The following is a 12,109-nucleotide window of genomic DNA, read 5'->3' as shown; positions in this document are numbered from 1 at the left end:
TCTGGCACACAGTTTTAATCTGGCAGGAACTCAAACAAGATGACATATTATTTATGCAAACACACTGTTATGATAAGATATTGTTCAGTCACTTTAAGGTAAGCATATTTTCACACAGCAACCGATACATATATTTATAGGAGGACAGATGACTACAGAATAGAGTAGGCATCAAACAGCTTACAAGTGCTTACGAAAGCTCTTATACAAAATATTTAATCAGAGGCTAAGGGAGATTTTTACTTGCTAAGAGACAAAATCTATGTATTCTGCTGTTTTCAATGCCTCTTCTACTTGGTTATCAGTGGTATGTGTGTTTGATACATGTTTGCAAATTTTATCCAATCACAAATATGGTAACCAACAAATCAGGCAAATTACATGTTGACTTCTCACCGTTTGCGATTCCCTGGGAGATGCTGCCGGACTAGGAGCTTCAGGAATTGGCTCACTGTTCTATACCAAAGAAAAAATTATTGTAACATCTGTTTTTCATTGGAAACACTTATTTACTTCACCCTTACATGAAACACTAAAAAACTGTACACATTTATAATGAATATTAACACTAATTGGAAATTAGTATTTACTAAAATGTCTATCAACAAGTGTTCACGCATCATTCCACTAATGCCTTCATACAACTGCATTTATTGCAAACTGCATTTATTACGAAAAATATTAATCATATGGGACATTTCCCGGTATTTTTCAGTCTTCCAAAACAATGTTGTGCGACTTATCATATCCATGTTAATGGTGGTTGAACTCCGTGGCTGTCAATTGAATTACTTGAAGTACTGACTGTGCAAGAAAGAGAATATGAAGGAAATAATAATTTAAAAAATGTGACAAACTTCATATATTTTTAAAAAAGTGAGACAGAGGTAAGTATAATTTTTTTTTTATGAAATTGATCCACATTGCTATTTGCCAGCACCTGTGTTTTTAATCAATTTTTCATTCGTCTGAAATAAGCCTAGCAGGATGACTGCTTTTTCCACACACTCCCATTTCTTGAGATTTCCACCAATTTTTTGAAGTTATTTAATCTTTCTTTTGTAGTTCATTACTTCTGATCCTTTATCATCCACTGAATAGTATGTTTCCCAAACATACAACACACACCATACTACGATCTCTGTTATAAGTAACCATGGAAAATCCATGATGGAAAGTAACAATATTATTGAAAGGTTAGTTGCTACTCACCATATAGCAGAGATGCTGAGTCACACATAAGCACAACAAAAATGCTGTCAGAAAATGAACTTTCACTCAACAAGGCCTACATCGGAGATTGAATGCGAACACGAGCGCATCCTGACTGACTGCTGAGGTCAGATTGTGAGCGGTTGCGCATGACAGGAGATGCAGCTGGATGGTGGGGGTAAGGAGGAGGAGGCTGGGGTGGGGAGGGAGAAGGATAGCAGGGTAGGGGTGGGGAAGGTAAAGTGTTGTTTGTGGGAGCATACAGGGATGAGGTGGGGAGAGGACAGGGCAGCTAGGTGCAATCAGGAGGTAAGACAGAGAGCAGAGGGGGGTGGCGGGGGGGGGGGGGGGTGTTAGCGGAAAAGGAGAGATATGTAAAGATAGTGGTTGCTTGGGTGAAATAGAGGACTGTGTAGTGCTGGCATGGGAACAGGGAAAAGGGGGGGGCCAAGAGGTTAAGGATAAAGAGTAACAGAGGTTAAGGCTAGGAGAGTTACAGGAACTTACAATATATTGCAGGCTGAGTTTCCACCTGCCAGTTCATAAAAGCTGGTGTTGGTGGGAAGGATCCAGATGCCACAGGCTGTGAAGCAATCACTGAAATGAAGAACACTGCATGGGGTGGCATGCTCAACAATGAGGTGGTCCAGCTGTTTCTTGGTCACAGCTTAATTCGCAGATCATATGACTGGTTTCACAGGTAGCCCTGCCTTTGATGGGATAGGTGATGCTTGTAACTGGACTGGAGTAGGTGGTGGTGGTGGTGGTGGTGGTGGTGGTGGTGGTGGTGGTGGTGGTGGTGGGAGAATGTATGGAACGTGTCTTCCAGGTACACCTATTACGGGGGTATGAGTCATGAGGCAAGGGATTGGAAGCAGGGATTGGGCAGGGACGGACGAGGATATTGTGTAGGTTTAGTGGGTGGCGCAATACAATTGAGGGAGGGGCGGGAAGGATAATGGGTAGGACATTTCTCATTTCAAGGCATGGAAGGTAGTTGAAACCCTGGCAGAGAATGTGATTCAGTTACTCCAGTCCTGGATGGTACTGAATCACGAAGGGAATGCTCTTCTGTGGCCGTAAGCTGGGATTTTGGGAGGTGGTGTGTGACTGGAGAGATAAGGCAAGGGAGATCTATTTTTGCACAAGGTTGGGATGGTAATTACGTCTGTGAAGGTCTCTGTGAAATCCTTTGTGTATTTGGAGAGGGACTGCTCATAACTACAGATGAGATGGCCATGGGTGGCTAGGCTGTATGGAAAGGACTTCTTGGTGCGGAATGGGTGGTTGCTATCGAAGTGGAGGTATTGCTGGTGGTTTGTATTTTTGATGTGGATGGTTGAGTAGGACGAAGTAAAGCAAAGGGGGAGAATGTGTTGAGGTTCTGGAAGAATGTGGATAGGGTGTCCTCATCCTCGATCCAGATGACAAAGATGTCATCAATGAATCTGAACCGGGTGAGGGGTTTGGGACTATGAGTGTTTAGTAAGGATTCCTCTAGGTGGCCCATGAATAGGCTGGTGTAGGATGGTGCTATGTGATCTCCCATTGCCCTCCCCATATTTGTCTGTAGGTAATGCCTTCAAAGGATAAGTAATTTTGGGTAAGGATACAGTTGGTCATGGCGATTAGGAAGGAGTTTGTAAGTTTGGAATCCATCAGTCATAGGAAAACACTGTTCAACTGGTTCAACTGCAGTAAGGCCTGGGTGATTGGGTTCATGAACTTTAGGAAGCGTATAGAAGATGGAAGTGTGGGCAATGGTGGTGGTGAGGGGAAAGGTTTAGTCCAGAGAGATGTTCTGGGATGGGCCTATGAATTTAAGGATAGACTGGGTATCCTGCTGGATTTCTGGAATGGGATCACTTTGGTACAATTTGTAAGTTAATGAATCAGACAGCTGGCTTCTGCCAGGAAATCCTTGCAGTTTGAAACAACAGTGGTAGATCCTTTGACAGCATGTAGAATGCTAAGGTTAGCATTAGTTTTTAGGTGGTAGATTGTGATTCTTCCTGCAGACTCAAGGTTAGTTTGCATGTTGAGTGATTTGGGAATGATAGTGAGGCTTGACGTTAAGAAATTCTGGACAGTTAAGAGGGGGTGATTTGGGGGCAGTGGGGGTGGATCACGGTTGAATGGAGGAGTAAACTGACTCAGGCAGGGCTCAACATTGGTCTTTGGTTGAGTCTGATTGGTAGGGTTGCTGGCAAAGAAGTGTTTCCACTGTAGGGACCAGGAGACATTAACAAGTCCTGCATGATTGAATTTCGGAGCGGGGCAAAAGGTGAGGCTTTTGGAAAGGACTGATACTTTGGCAGGGCTAAGTCTTTGGGAGGAAAGGTGCATGACTTGTGTTTTGGGTGTGGATTCTGTGTGGTGGTAGGAGGGAGTTTTGAAGGGTGAGGTAAATGTAATAGGTCTTCACTTCATAGCTGACAAATATGCTTCGCAGACCACCTACATTTACCTCACCCTCAAAACTCCCTCCCACCATCATACAGAACCCAGAACCTAAACAGACCTGAAACACAGTCATGAACCTTTCCTCCAAAAGTCTTAACCCCCACAGAAGTATCTGTCCTTTCCAACGGCCTCATCTTTTGCCCCACTTCCAAATTCAATCATGCAGGACTGTTAAAAACCACCTTTCCTCCTCTCACTCCCTGCAGTGGAGAAACTTTTTCACCAGCAACCCTACCAATCAGACTCAACCTAAAGCCAACTATGATACACCTCCACTGACACCAAATCACACCCTGCTAACTTTCCAGAATTTCTTACCTTGAACCTTGCCTCGCCATCCTTCCCCAAATCCCTCAACACATAAACTACCCTTACATCTGCAGAACTGCAATCCACAACCTAAAAACTGATCCCAATCCTGTAAATCTGGTTGCTGACAAAGGCTCCAGCACTATTGTTTTGAACTGCAAGGATTAACTGGCCCAAGGACTCTGCCACCCATCAGATTAATCCACCTACAAACCCTGCCACAGTGATCCCATTCCAGCAGGATCTCTGGTCTCTCCCTTAATGCTTAGGCCCATCCCAGAATCTCCCCCTGGACTCAACCTTTCTCCTCACCACTAGCATTCTCCACACTCCTACCTTCTACATGCTTCCTGAAGTCCATAAACTAAACCACCCAGGATGCTCCAATGTGGCTAGTTACTGTGTCCCCACTGAGAGAATCTCTGCTCTCTTAGACCAACACCTTAAGCCTATTACCTGCAACCTACCCTCTTATATGAAAGATACCAACCCTTTCCACCACAATCCCTCCACAGTTGCTTTTCCTTTACCACATGGTGCCCTGTTTGTTGCTATTGGTGCTTCTCCCTTTACACTAACATCATTAATGCCCATGGCCTTACCGTGATTGAGCACTGCCTTTCCCGACAGATTCCAAACCTACAACCTCCTTCCCAATTGTCATGACCAACTGTATCCTCACCCACAATTACTTATCCTTTGCAAGCATTACACAGAATTAAACTTGGAGTAAGACTATGGGCATCACAATAGCACCATGCTATGCTAAACTATTCATGGGTAAACTAGAGGGATCCTATCTGAAAAACTAGAACTGCAAACCCCTCCCTGGTTCAGATTCACTGATGATGTCTTCAGGAACTGGTTCCTCCAGAAACTCAACAGCTTCTTCCCCATTTGCTCCACCTGGTCCTTCTCAACTGTCCAAATCAAACCTACCAATCACCAGCAATACCTCCACCACTTTGACAGCAGCCACTCATTCCACACCAAGAAGTCTCTTCCATACATCCCCACCCCAAGTCACATCTGTAGTGACAAATGGTCCCTTTTGAAATACACCGAGGACTTCACTGAGGCTTTCATACATCTTAATAACCCTCCCGACCTTGTACAAAAACAGATCTCCCAAGCTTCATCTCTCCAGTCACACACCACTTTCCAAATTCCCGTCGTCCAGCCACAGAGGAGCTTTCCCTTGTGACTCAGCACCACCCGGAACTGGAGCAACTGAATCACAGTCTCCACCAGGGTTTCAACTACCTCTCATGCCTTGAAATGAGAAATGTCCTACCGACTATCCTTCCCATCCCTCCCACAGTTGCATTCCACTGCCCAGCAATCCTACACAATAGCCTCATCTGTCCCTTCACAACCCCTGCTCCCAACCCCTTACCATGCGGCTCATACCCCTGTAATAGACCTAGATGCAAGACGTCTCCCATACATCCTCCCACCACCACCACACTACTACTCCAGTCTGGTCACAGGCATCACCTATCCCATCAAAGGCAGGGCTACCTGTGAAGCCAGTCATGTGTAAGCTACAACCACTGTGCCACATTCTATGTTGGCATCATAACTAACAAGCTGTCTGTTCGCATGAATGGCCACCAACAAATTGTGACCGAGAAACAGCTGGGCCACCCCACTGCTAAGCACACCGCCCAACCCAGCATTCTTAATTACAATGACTACTTCACAACCTGTGCCATCTGGATCCAACCCACCAACACCAGTTTTTCTGAACTGACAGGTGGAAACTCAGTCTCCCTTACCTCTTCTGGCCTCAACCTTAATTAGTCTATACAACTTATATTTTCAGGCCCCAGCAGAGGGAGATTTGGCATCTAGGCCTGGCATGTTTGTAGACATGCCGGATAGTATGGACATCTATGACAGCCACTAGGTGCAGCTGCTGCAATTGTGGGAATTGCAGTCCGACGTAAGCACCGTCAAAGGCCACATCTGTCAGGCTGGCCTGTCAGAGCTCATGGCTGCTCTGTAAAGCCAAGAGCATGGCTGCTCCATCTACTAGTTAAGATTTCTCTGCATTGCCCCCTTCCCTGTTCCCAATCCAGCACTACACAGTCATCAATTCCACCAAAACACCCACTGTCTTTTCCACCAACAATCCCCCACCCGTTGAACGCACCTTGCTATTCCCCCCCTCCCCTGTCTGCGCCATCCTCCTCCTTACCCCCAACACCAAGCTGCATCTCCCATCATGGGCAGCTGCTCTCAGTCTGGCCTCACCAAACACAAACAGAGACTGCAGTTGTGTGTGTGAGTTGTGTTTGTGTGATTGTGTGTGCATATGTTCTGTCTGCAATGAAGGCCTTGTGGCTGAAAGCTTATTTTCTGACAGTCTTTTGTTGTGCCTATCTGCAACTCAGCATCTTTACTATATGGCGAGTAGCAACTATCCTTTTCATAATACTGTTCTAAGTAATCATATAAAATAATAACCAAATATTGTTCATTTGTTCAAATTCATTGATGTCCTTTTTTGCCACCTCATGATAGCTCTGGTATCTCAGCACAACAAGTCTGAAGGTCCATAGGGCAGTACGAACATCGATGATGGCCAATGGGAGGCACTGCTGTAATTGTGGGCACTGTAGTCGCTAATGTATGTGCCACTGTGGTCCCCACCTGTCCAGCCAGCCTACTAGGGTCGCGGCCGTACTATAAAGCCAACAGTGCAGTTGCCCCTTCCATTAATTGTGATTTCCCTACTGTAAAGATCTCACTACACCTCATTATCTTGATTCCGAATTTGCTATGTTTAAAATTCAATCAAGGTTTGCCTTTTGGGCTTGTTATTCTATGGTGCCCCATCTATTATCTATCTTCTTCTTCTTCTCTCTCTCTCTCTCTCTCTCTCTCTCTCTCTCTCTCTCTCTCTCTCTCTATATATATATATATATATATATATATATATATATATACTTTTCTTGTTCTCTGGTGAACTTCCATCAGTGCTCTCAGCCAAATGGCCAGCCACCATTGGTTCTGAAGTTATTCCTGGACTTTCCCAATTCTGGTCACTATAATGGCAATAACATAAAAGGTCAGCAGTATACTACAGACGCCAAGCTCACGGCATCTCAAACTGCAAAAGCTGCACTTGTAGCAGCAAGTTGCTACTGCAGTTCCAATGACAATTTCAACTTTTGTTGAATCACTTACAGGTTCAGGGTTCCCAATCCATCCAGGCTATCGCCGTTTCTGAGGTGGTGTGCTGCCCAACCAGAATTCCCATTGTTTAACTAGGCAAGACAGAATTGGGACACTTATTTGTAGCAGCTGTAACAGCATTCACCACTTTTCAGGTTTAGGTGACACTCCAATGACTGCTGTTCTTTTTATGGGGTTCCCCAGACGTGTTTTTCTTGCCACAGAAATTGGTTCCACTCTCTAACCTGGTTGTGCTCACATTCATGGAGATGTGTTCATTGCTGTGCAATTCACAGAAATTCCATGTGGTTGCAATGCACCTCGAGTCATCAGAACCACAAACAGCCTGATCAGCCATGTTGCTCATAGGTGATTTTGCAAAGGTTGAGTCAACATTGCGATTTCACTTGTGCAAAACCTGCTTGCAAAACTTTGTACTCAGATTCACTGATTCGAGATGATGATGTCCAGTTGCCTCCTGATACTGAAGTTTGCACTGTACTCATCAAACTCGTCAACCCTTCCTAAGGTACTATTTTGAAAATCATGCGCTCTTTTGAGATCACAGTGTCTGGAAACTAACGCCTCATAGCTTGACCTCAGGTAATGGCAGTCCAGCCCCTTCCTCAGAGATGGAATTCTTGCAAGTCTTTTTTTCCACCAGTGGTGCAATAATTCATGGATTACAGATGTCTCCAAAGTCTCTGAACAATCTGTTGTGCCCTGATTTCATGGCACACACCCTCATGCAGACTGTTCAGATTGCTGGGCGCACAGCACCTGTGGTGGGAAAGGTGGGCATATATGCACTGTTTGTTGTCAATTGTCAACACAGCTTGATGCCGCCCGCCCCCCCCCCCCCCCCCCCCCGCACACACACACATTACTGTATACATCTCACAACATGTCATTGTCTTGGTTCTGAATTCACTACCTCTTAGTATTCGGACTTGGTTTGCCCTCTGGACTTGCTATTCTGCCATGCTGTCTCCCAAGTCTGTCATTCTCTCAATGCTCTCACCCAGTTGGCCAGCCACAACAGTTCCTGAAGTTGTTCCCGGACTTGTTCAGTTCCGATCCCTATAACAGCTATGTGCAGAGGTTTGTGGACACAAACACGTGATTACGTAAACCCTTGAAGTAATCCACAACTTGTTCTTAATAGTCAAATACACAATGAGTCTTTATTGCTGTCAATTTAACCACAATTTCACTGCTGAGATCATCAATGGACAGGTATACAGGAGGGTCTCATGCAGTATCATCAACTTATTCGTGCATACTCAAATCAAAACATTGACACTTATGCTGAAGTAAATTTTGGAGTGTGGACAATAATGTTATAAACATCAGTGCATCCAAAATGTTTTAATTTATTTCCATACCTCATCACTACCACCATCACCTAACAACTGATGAATCTCTTCATTTAAAAGATGAATCTGTTGATCCAATATTTGCTCATCCAAGTCTTCATCATCACCATCATAATCCTCATCACCACCACCACGAACACCACCATCAACACCGTCACCATCACCATCACCATCACGATTACTATCAGTGTCGATACTTTCCTGTTTTATTACGAGTTAGCATGCACAAAATAAAAAAGCCATGCTTATTAAAGCTATAGTACAGAATTCTCCTTGTCATGCAAACAGGTTAATTAATGATAAATCTTATGGACTTTTTTTACTTTCCAGTCAATGTTGGCTAACACAAAAATAAATTTTATATAAATCTTATACTCAGTGCAACAGATAAACAAGAAAACTAGAGCAATGACAGAATTTTGAATTAATTGTCAAAAAATTAAATATTTAGTACTTTATTTTTAGTAAGTTGAATTCAATGAAAAGGCACATTTTGAAAAGCAGTGTGAACTGAAGGAAGACTAATAAAGGGTTGACATCCCATAATGAATTTGACGTCAGGTTCCAGCTCAAGATACAGATGCAATGTACAGCCTTTGTTTGCTTAATTTGAGGTAACATTCCCTTCACAAAAATAACCAAAACTATTTATAAACTACTACAGACAAAAAGTGAAGCTGGTTAAATTTACATTACAGTAATACAAGACAGGAAAGAGGAAAGAAAAGTACAGAAAATAAATATATTTACGAAGGGGATTCAATAAGTAATGCGATACACTTTTTTCTGAAAGCAAGTTGGTTTTCTTCAGGATTCCAGTACACTATTTTGTTCTCCACTCTTTTTTGCTACAAAATCCTATTTTTCAACATCATCTCTGTTCAGTGCAACATCCTTACACCACCATCCTTCAATGCACCAAATGCAAACAAATGGAAGACAGACAGTGCGAGACTAGATTGTAAAATGGTCTTCTGTTATGAGGCAAAGAACCCATGGGGTACACACCTTTGGGTAGCCCAACTGGAGGGCAGGTGTGTCAGCATTACCAACAGAGACGTCCAGTTGTGGAGCAAGGTGTCTGTACATTCCAACATTGTAAGAGTGACAGCTGCATCCGACCGAACCGCACATAGGGAATCGTACAGGTTTGTGCCACCTTGTTGTAATGGTTACAGACACTTTACCCAACAACTCACCATGCTTTTGTTCACTGTCAGATCTCCATAGATATTCCGCAAGTACCTATGAATATTTTTAATGCTATGGCTTTCTGCCCAAAGAAAATCAGCCACGTCTCTCTACTAGGAACACACATCCACTACAGATGCAATTTTGAAGGCTACGTATAGCGCCGTCATCTATCTGAACTTCATGAAACTAAATGGGCTGAGGTGGGAATACCCACAATGTACCACAGCAAATTTCCCATGTTTTTCAAACCGAAATTGGCAGAGAGAAAATGCATTACGTTACTTATCGAATATTCCTCGTACATTCACAGTGTCATGTACAACCCTACAAGCTGTTTGTCTAACAGAGCAATTAATCTATAAGTTTATTAAAACTACAAGGTAAAGATATGAGCATGGTATGACCAATGAACACATTAGTATATAAGAGCTATTTTCAATGTGAAACAGACTAGACTTCAGATTGGGGGAGGGGGGTGGGGGTGCAGAATAAAGAATCAGTAAACATAAAAATGACATTAAAAACATCTGTAATAAACAGAGAGAGAGAGAGAGAGAGAGAGAGAGAGAGAGAGAGAGAGACTAATGAGGGTGTTTAGGATCCCAGTAACATTTATATTAACTTATTTAAAATCACAGAAGATAACCCCCTGCATTCAGGTGCATGTATATGTGAATCCTGTGCTTATGATTTAATAATTATGTTTTCTTTATCCTTCAGCTCCATGAAACTAAATATTTGGCTCAAACTCTTCTCCAAGCACTGTACCTCTAAAAGGTCAAAGTTATCAATAGGAGCATTTCTGTGGTTGCATACTTCAATTTTTGTCGCTTATTAGTCTTTACCTATCATTGCTCTCCTTGTATCTTCAAAGAATTATTTCTTTGATCTATTTTTGCATCTTCAATTCAGTACTTCTAGAAAATTTTGTTGCAAACATTGTATCTCTATACAAGCCCTACATTTCTACATCTCTGAGGAGTTTCCTTTCTCCAGTTACTTGTTTAAGAACTACTTGATTCACTATTACATGGGTCAAACTCGTTGAGTTATATTTTAAATCCCCAATTTTGTCGCTTTTACCTGTTAATTTTTCTGCTAAATTCTTCTACCCACTTTTAAAAAGTAACATAAGTAACATCCTGCAGCAAACAGATTTATTAAGTTTTCATTGAGTTTCAAAGATGCCCTTATCAAAAAGCTTGTGTTGTCTTATTAGCACAAAGCACGTTTATCGCTTACTATCCTCCTCCCAATTTCTAAAGAACGTCAGGCATATTACAGCATTTTCCTTACTTAGACACTTTTACTATGTGATATACCTTTTCAGTTGTATTAGGGTCATTCAAAAGTGAATGAGCTGGAGGCTGTAATATTAAAACTGCTAAAGGGATCACAATGCCATTGCCCAAAGAAGAAGGTGTGGTCCTTGCAAGTGTGCTGAAGCTGCAAACTTGCTGCTAGAGACACACGGGCACAATCCCACATGACTGAACGAACTCTTTCACAAGTCAATCGTCCACTGCATTCAGTTGTGCTGACAACAGAGAACTGAAGGCTTCCAAAGAAGGGAAAGGGGTGTAACATGTATTATTGCCGTACCTACAGGAATTAAGGTATTTAGATGATTAGCTACATTATATGGAACTAAATTCAAGTTCAATCCACCATTATTATGAGCTCTAGGATTTATTTTCCTATTTACAATTGGTGGATTAACAGGATTAGTATTAGCAAATTCATCACTTGATATTGTATTACATGATACATATTATGTAGTAGCCCACTTTCATTATGTATTATCTATAGGAGCAGTATTTGCAGTTATAGGAGGTGTTATTCAATGATATCCACTATTTACAGGATTAACTATAAATAATACATGATTAAAAATCCAATTTACAATTATATTCATTGGAGTAAACTTAACATTCTTTCCCCAACACTTCTTAGGATTAGCAGGAATACCTCGACGATACTCAGACTACCCAGACGCATATACATCATGAAATGTAGTATCAAGATAGGATCTACAATTTCTATTGTAGGAATTATTATATTCATTGTAATTATATGAGAAAGAATGGTTACAAACTGAGCAATTATATTTAGAGCTAACATAAGAAGATCAACAGAATGACTACAAAATAACCCTCCTGCAGAACATAGTTACTCAGAATTACCATTAATCTCTAGATTCTAATATGGCAGATTAGTGCAGTAGATTTAAGCTCTACAAATAAAGGTTTGACCTTTTATTAGAAAATATTCATAATGGCAACATGATCAAATTTATCTCTTCAAGATGGAGCTTCACCATTAATGGAGCAACTATCATTCTTTCATGATCATACTATGGTCGTATTATTATTAAT

At 42.0% G+C, this 12,109-nt stretch overlaps 1 protein-coding gene across 8 annotated transcripts in view; it reads right to left on the bottom strand.

Annotated features, from left to right (window-relative positions):
• LOC126272480 (E3 ubiquitin-protein ligase Nedd-4) overlaps positions 1-12,109 on the bottom strand; it is a 203,398-nt gene that overhangs the window by 71,097 nt on the left and 120,192 nt on the right. For all 8 annotated transcript variants that reach the window (XM_049975359.1, XM_049975360.1, XM_049975363.1 and 5 more), the window contains exon 9: positions 397-456. In XM_049975359.1, the coding sequence (XP_049831316.1) occupies positions 397-456 (60 nt within the window). The remainder of the gene's footprint in view (positions 1-396; positions 457-12,109) is intronic.

The sequence above is a fragment of the Schistocerca gregaria genome, chromosome 5, assembly GCF_023897955.1.
Source record: "Schistocerca gregaria isolate iqSchGreg1 chromosome 5, iqSchGreg1.2, whole genome shotgun sequence".
NCBI lineage: Eukaryota > Metazoa > Arthropoda > Insecta > Orthoptera > Acrididae > Schistocerca > Schistocerca gregaria.
This window is presented reverse-complemented; position numbering and strand designations above follow the sequence as displayed.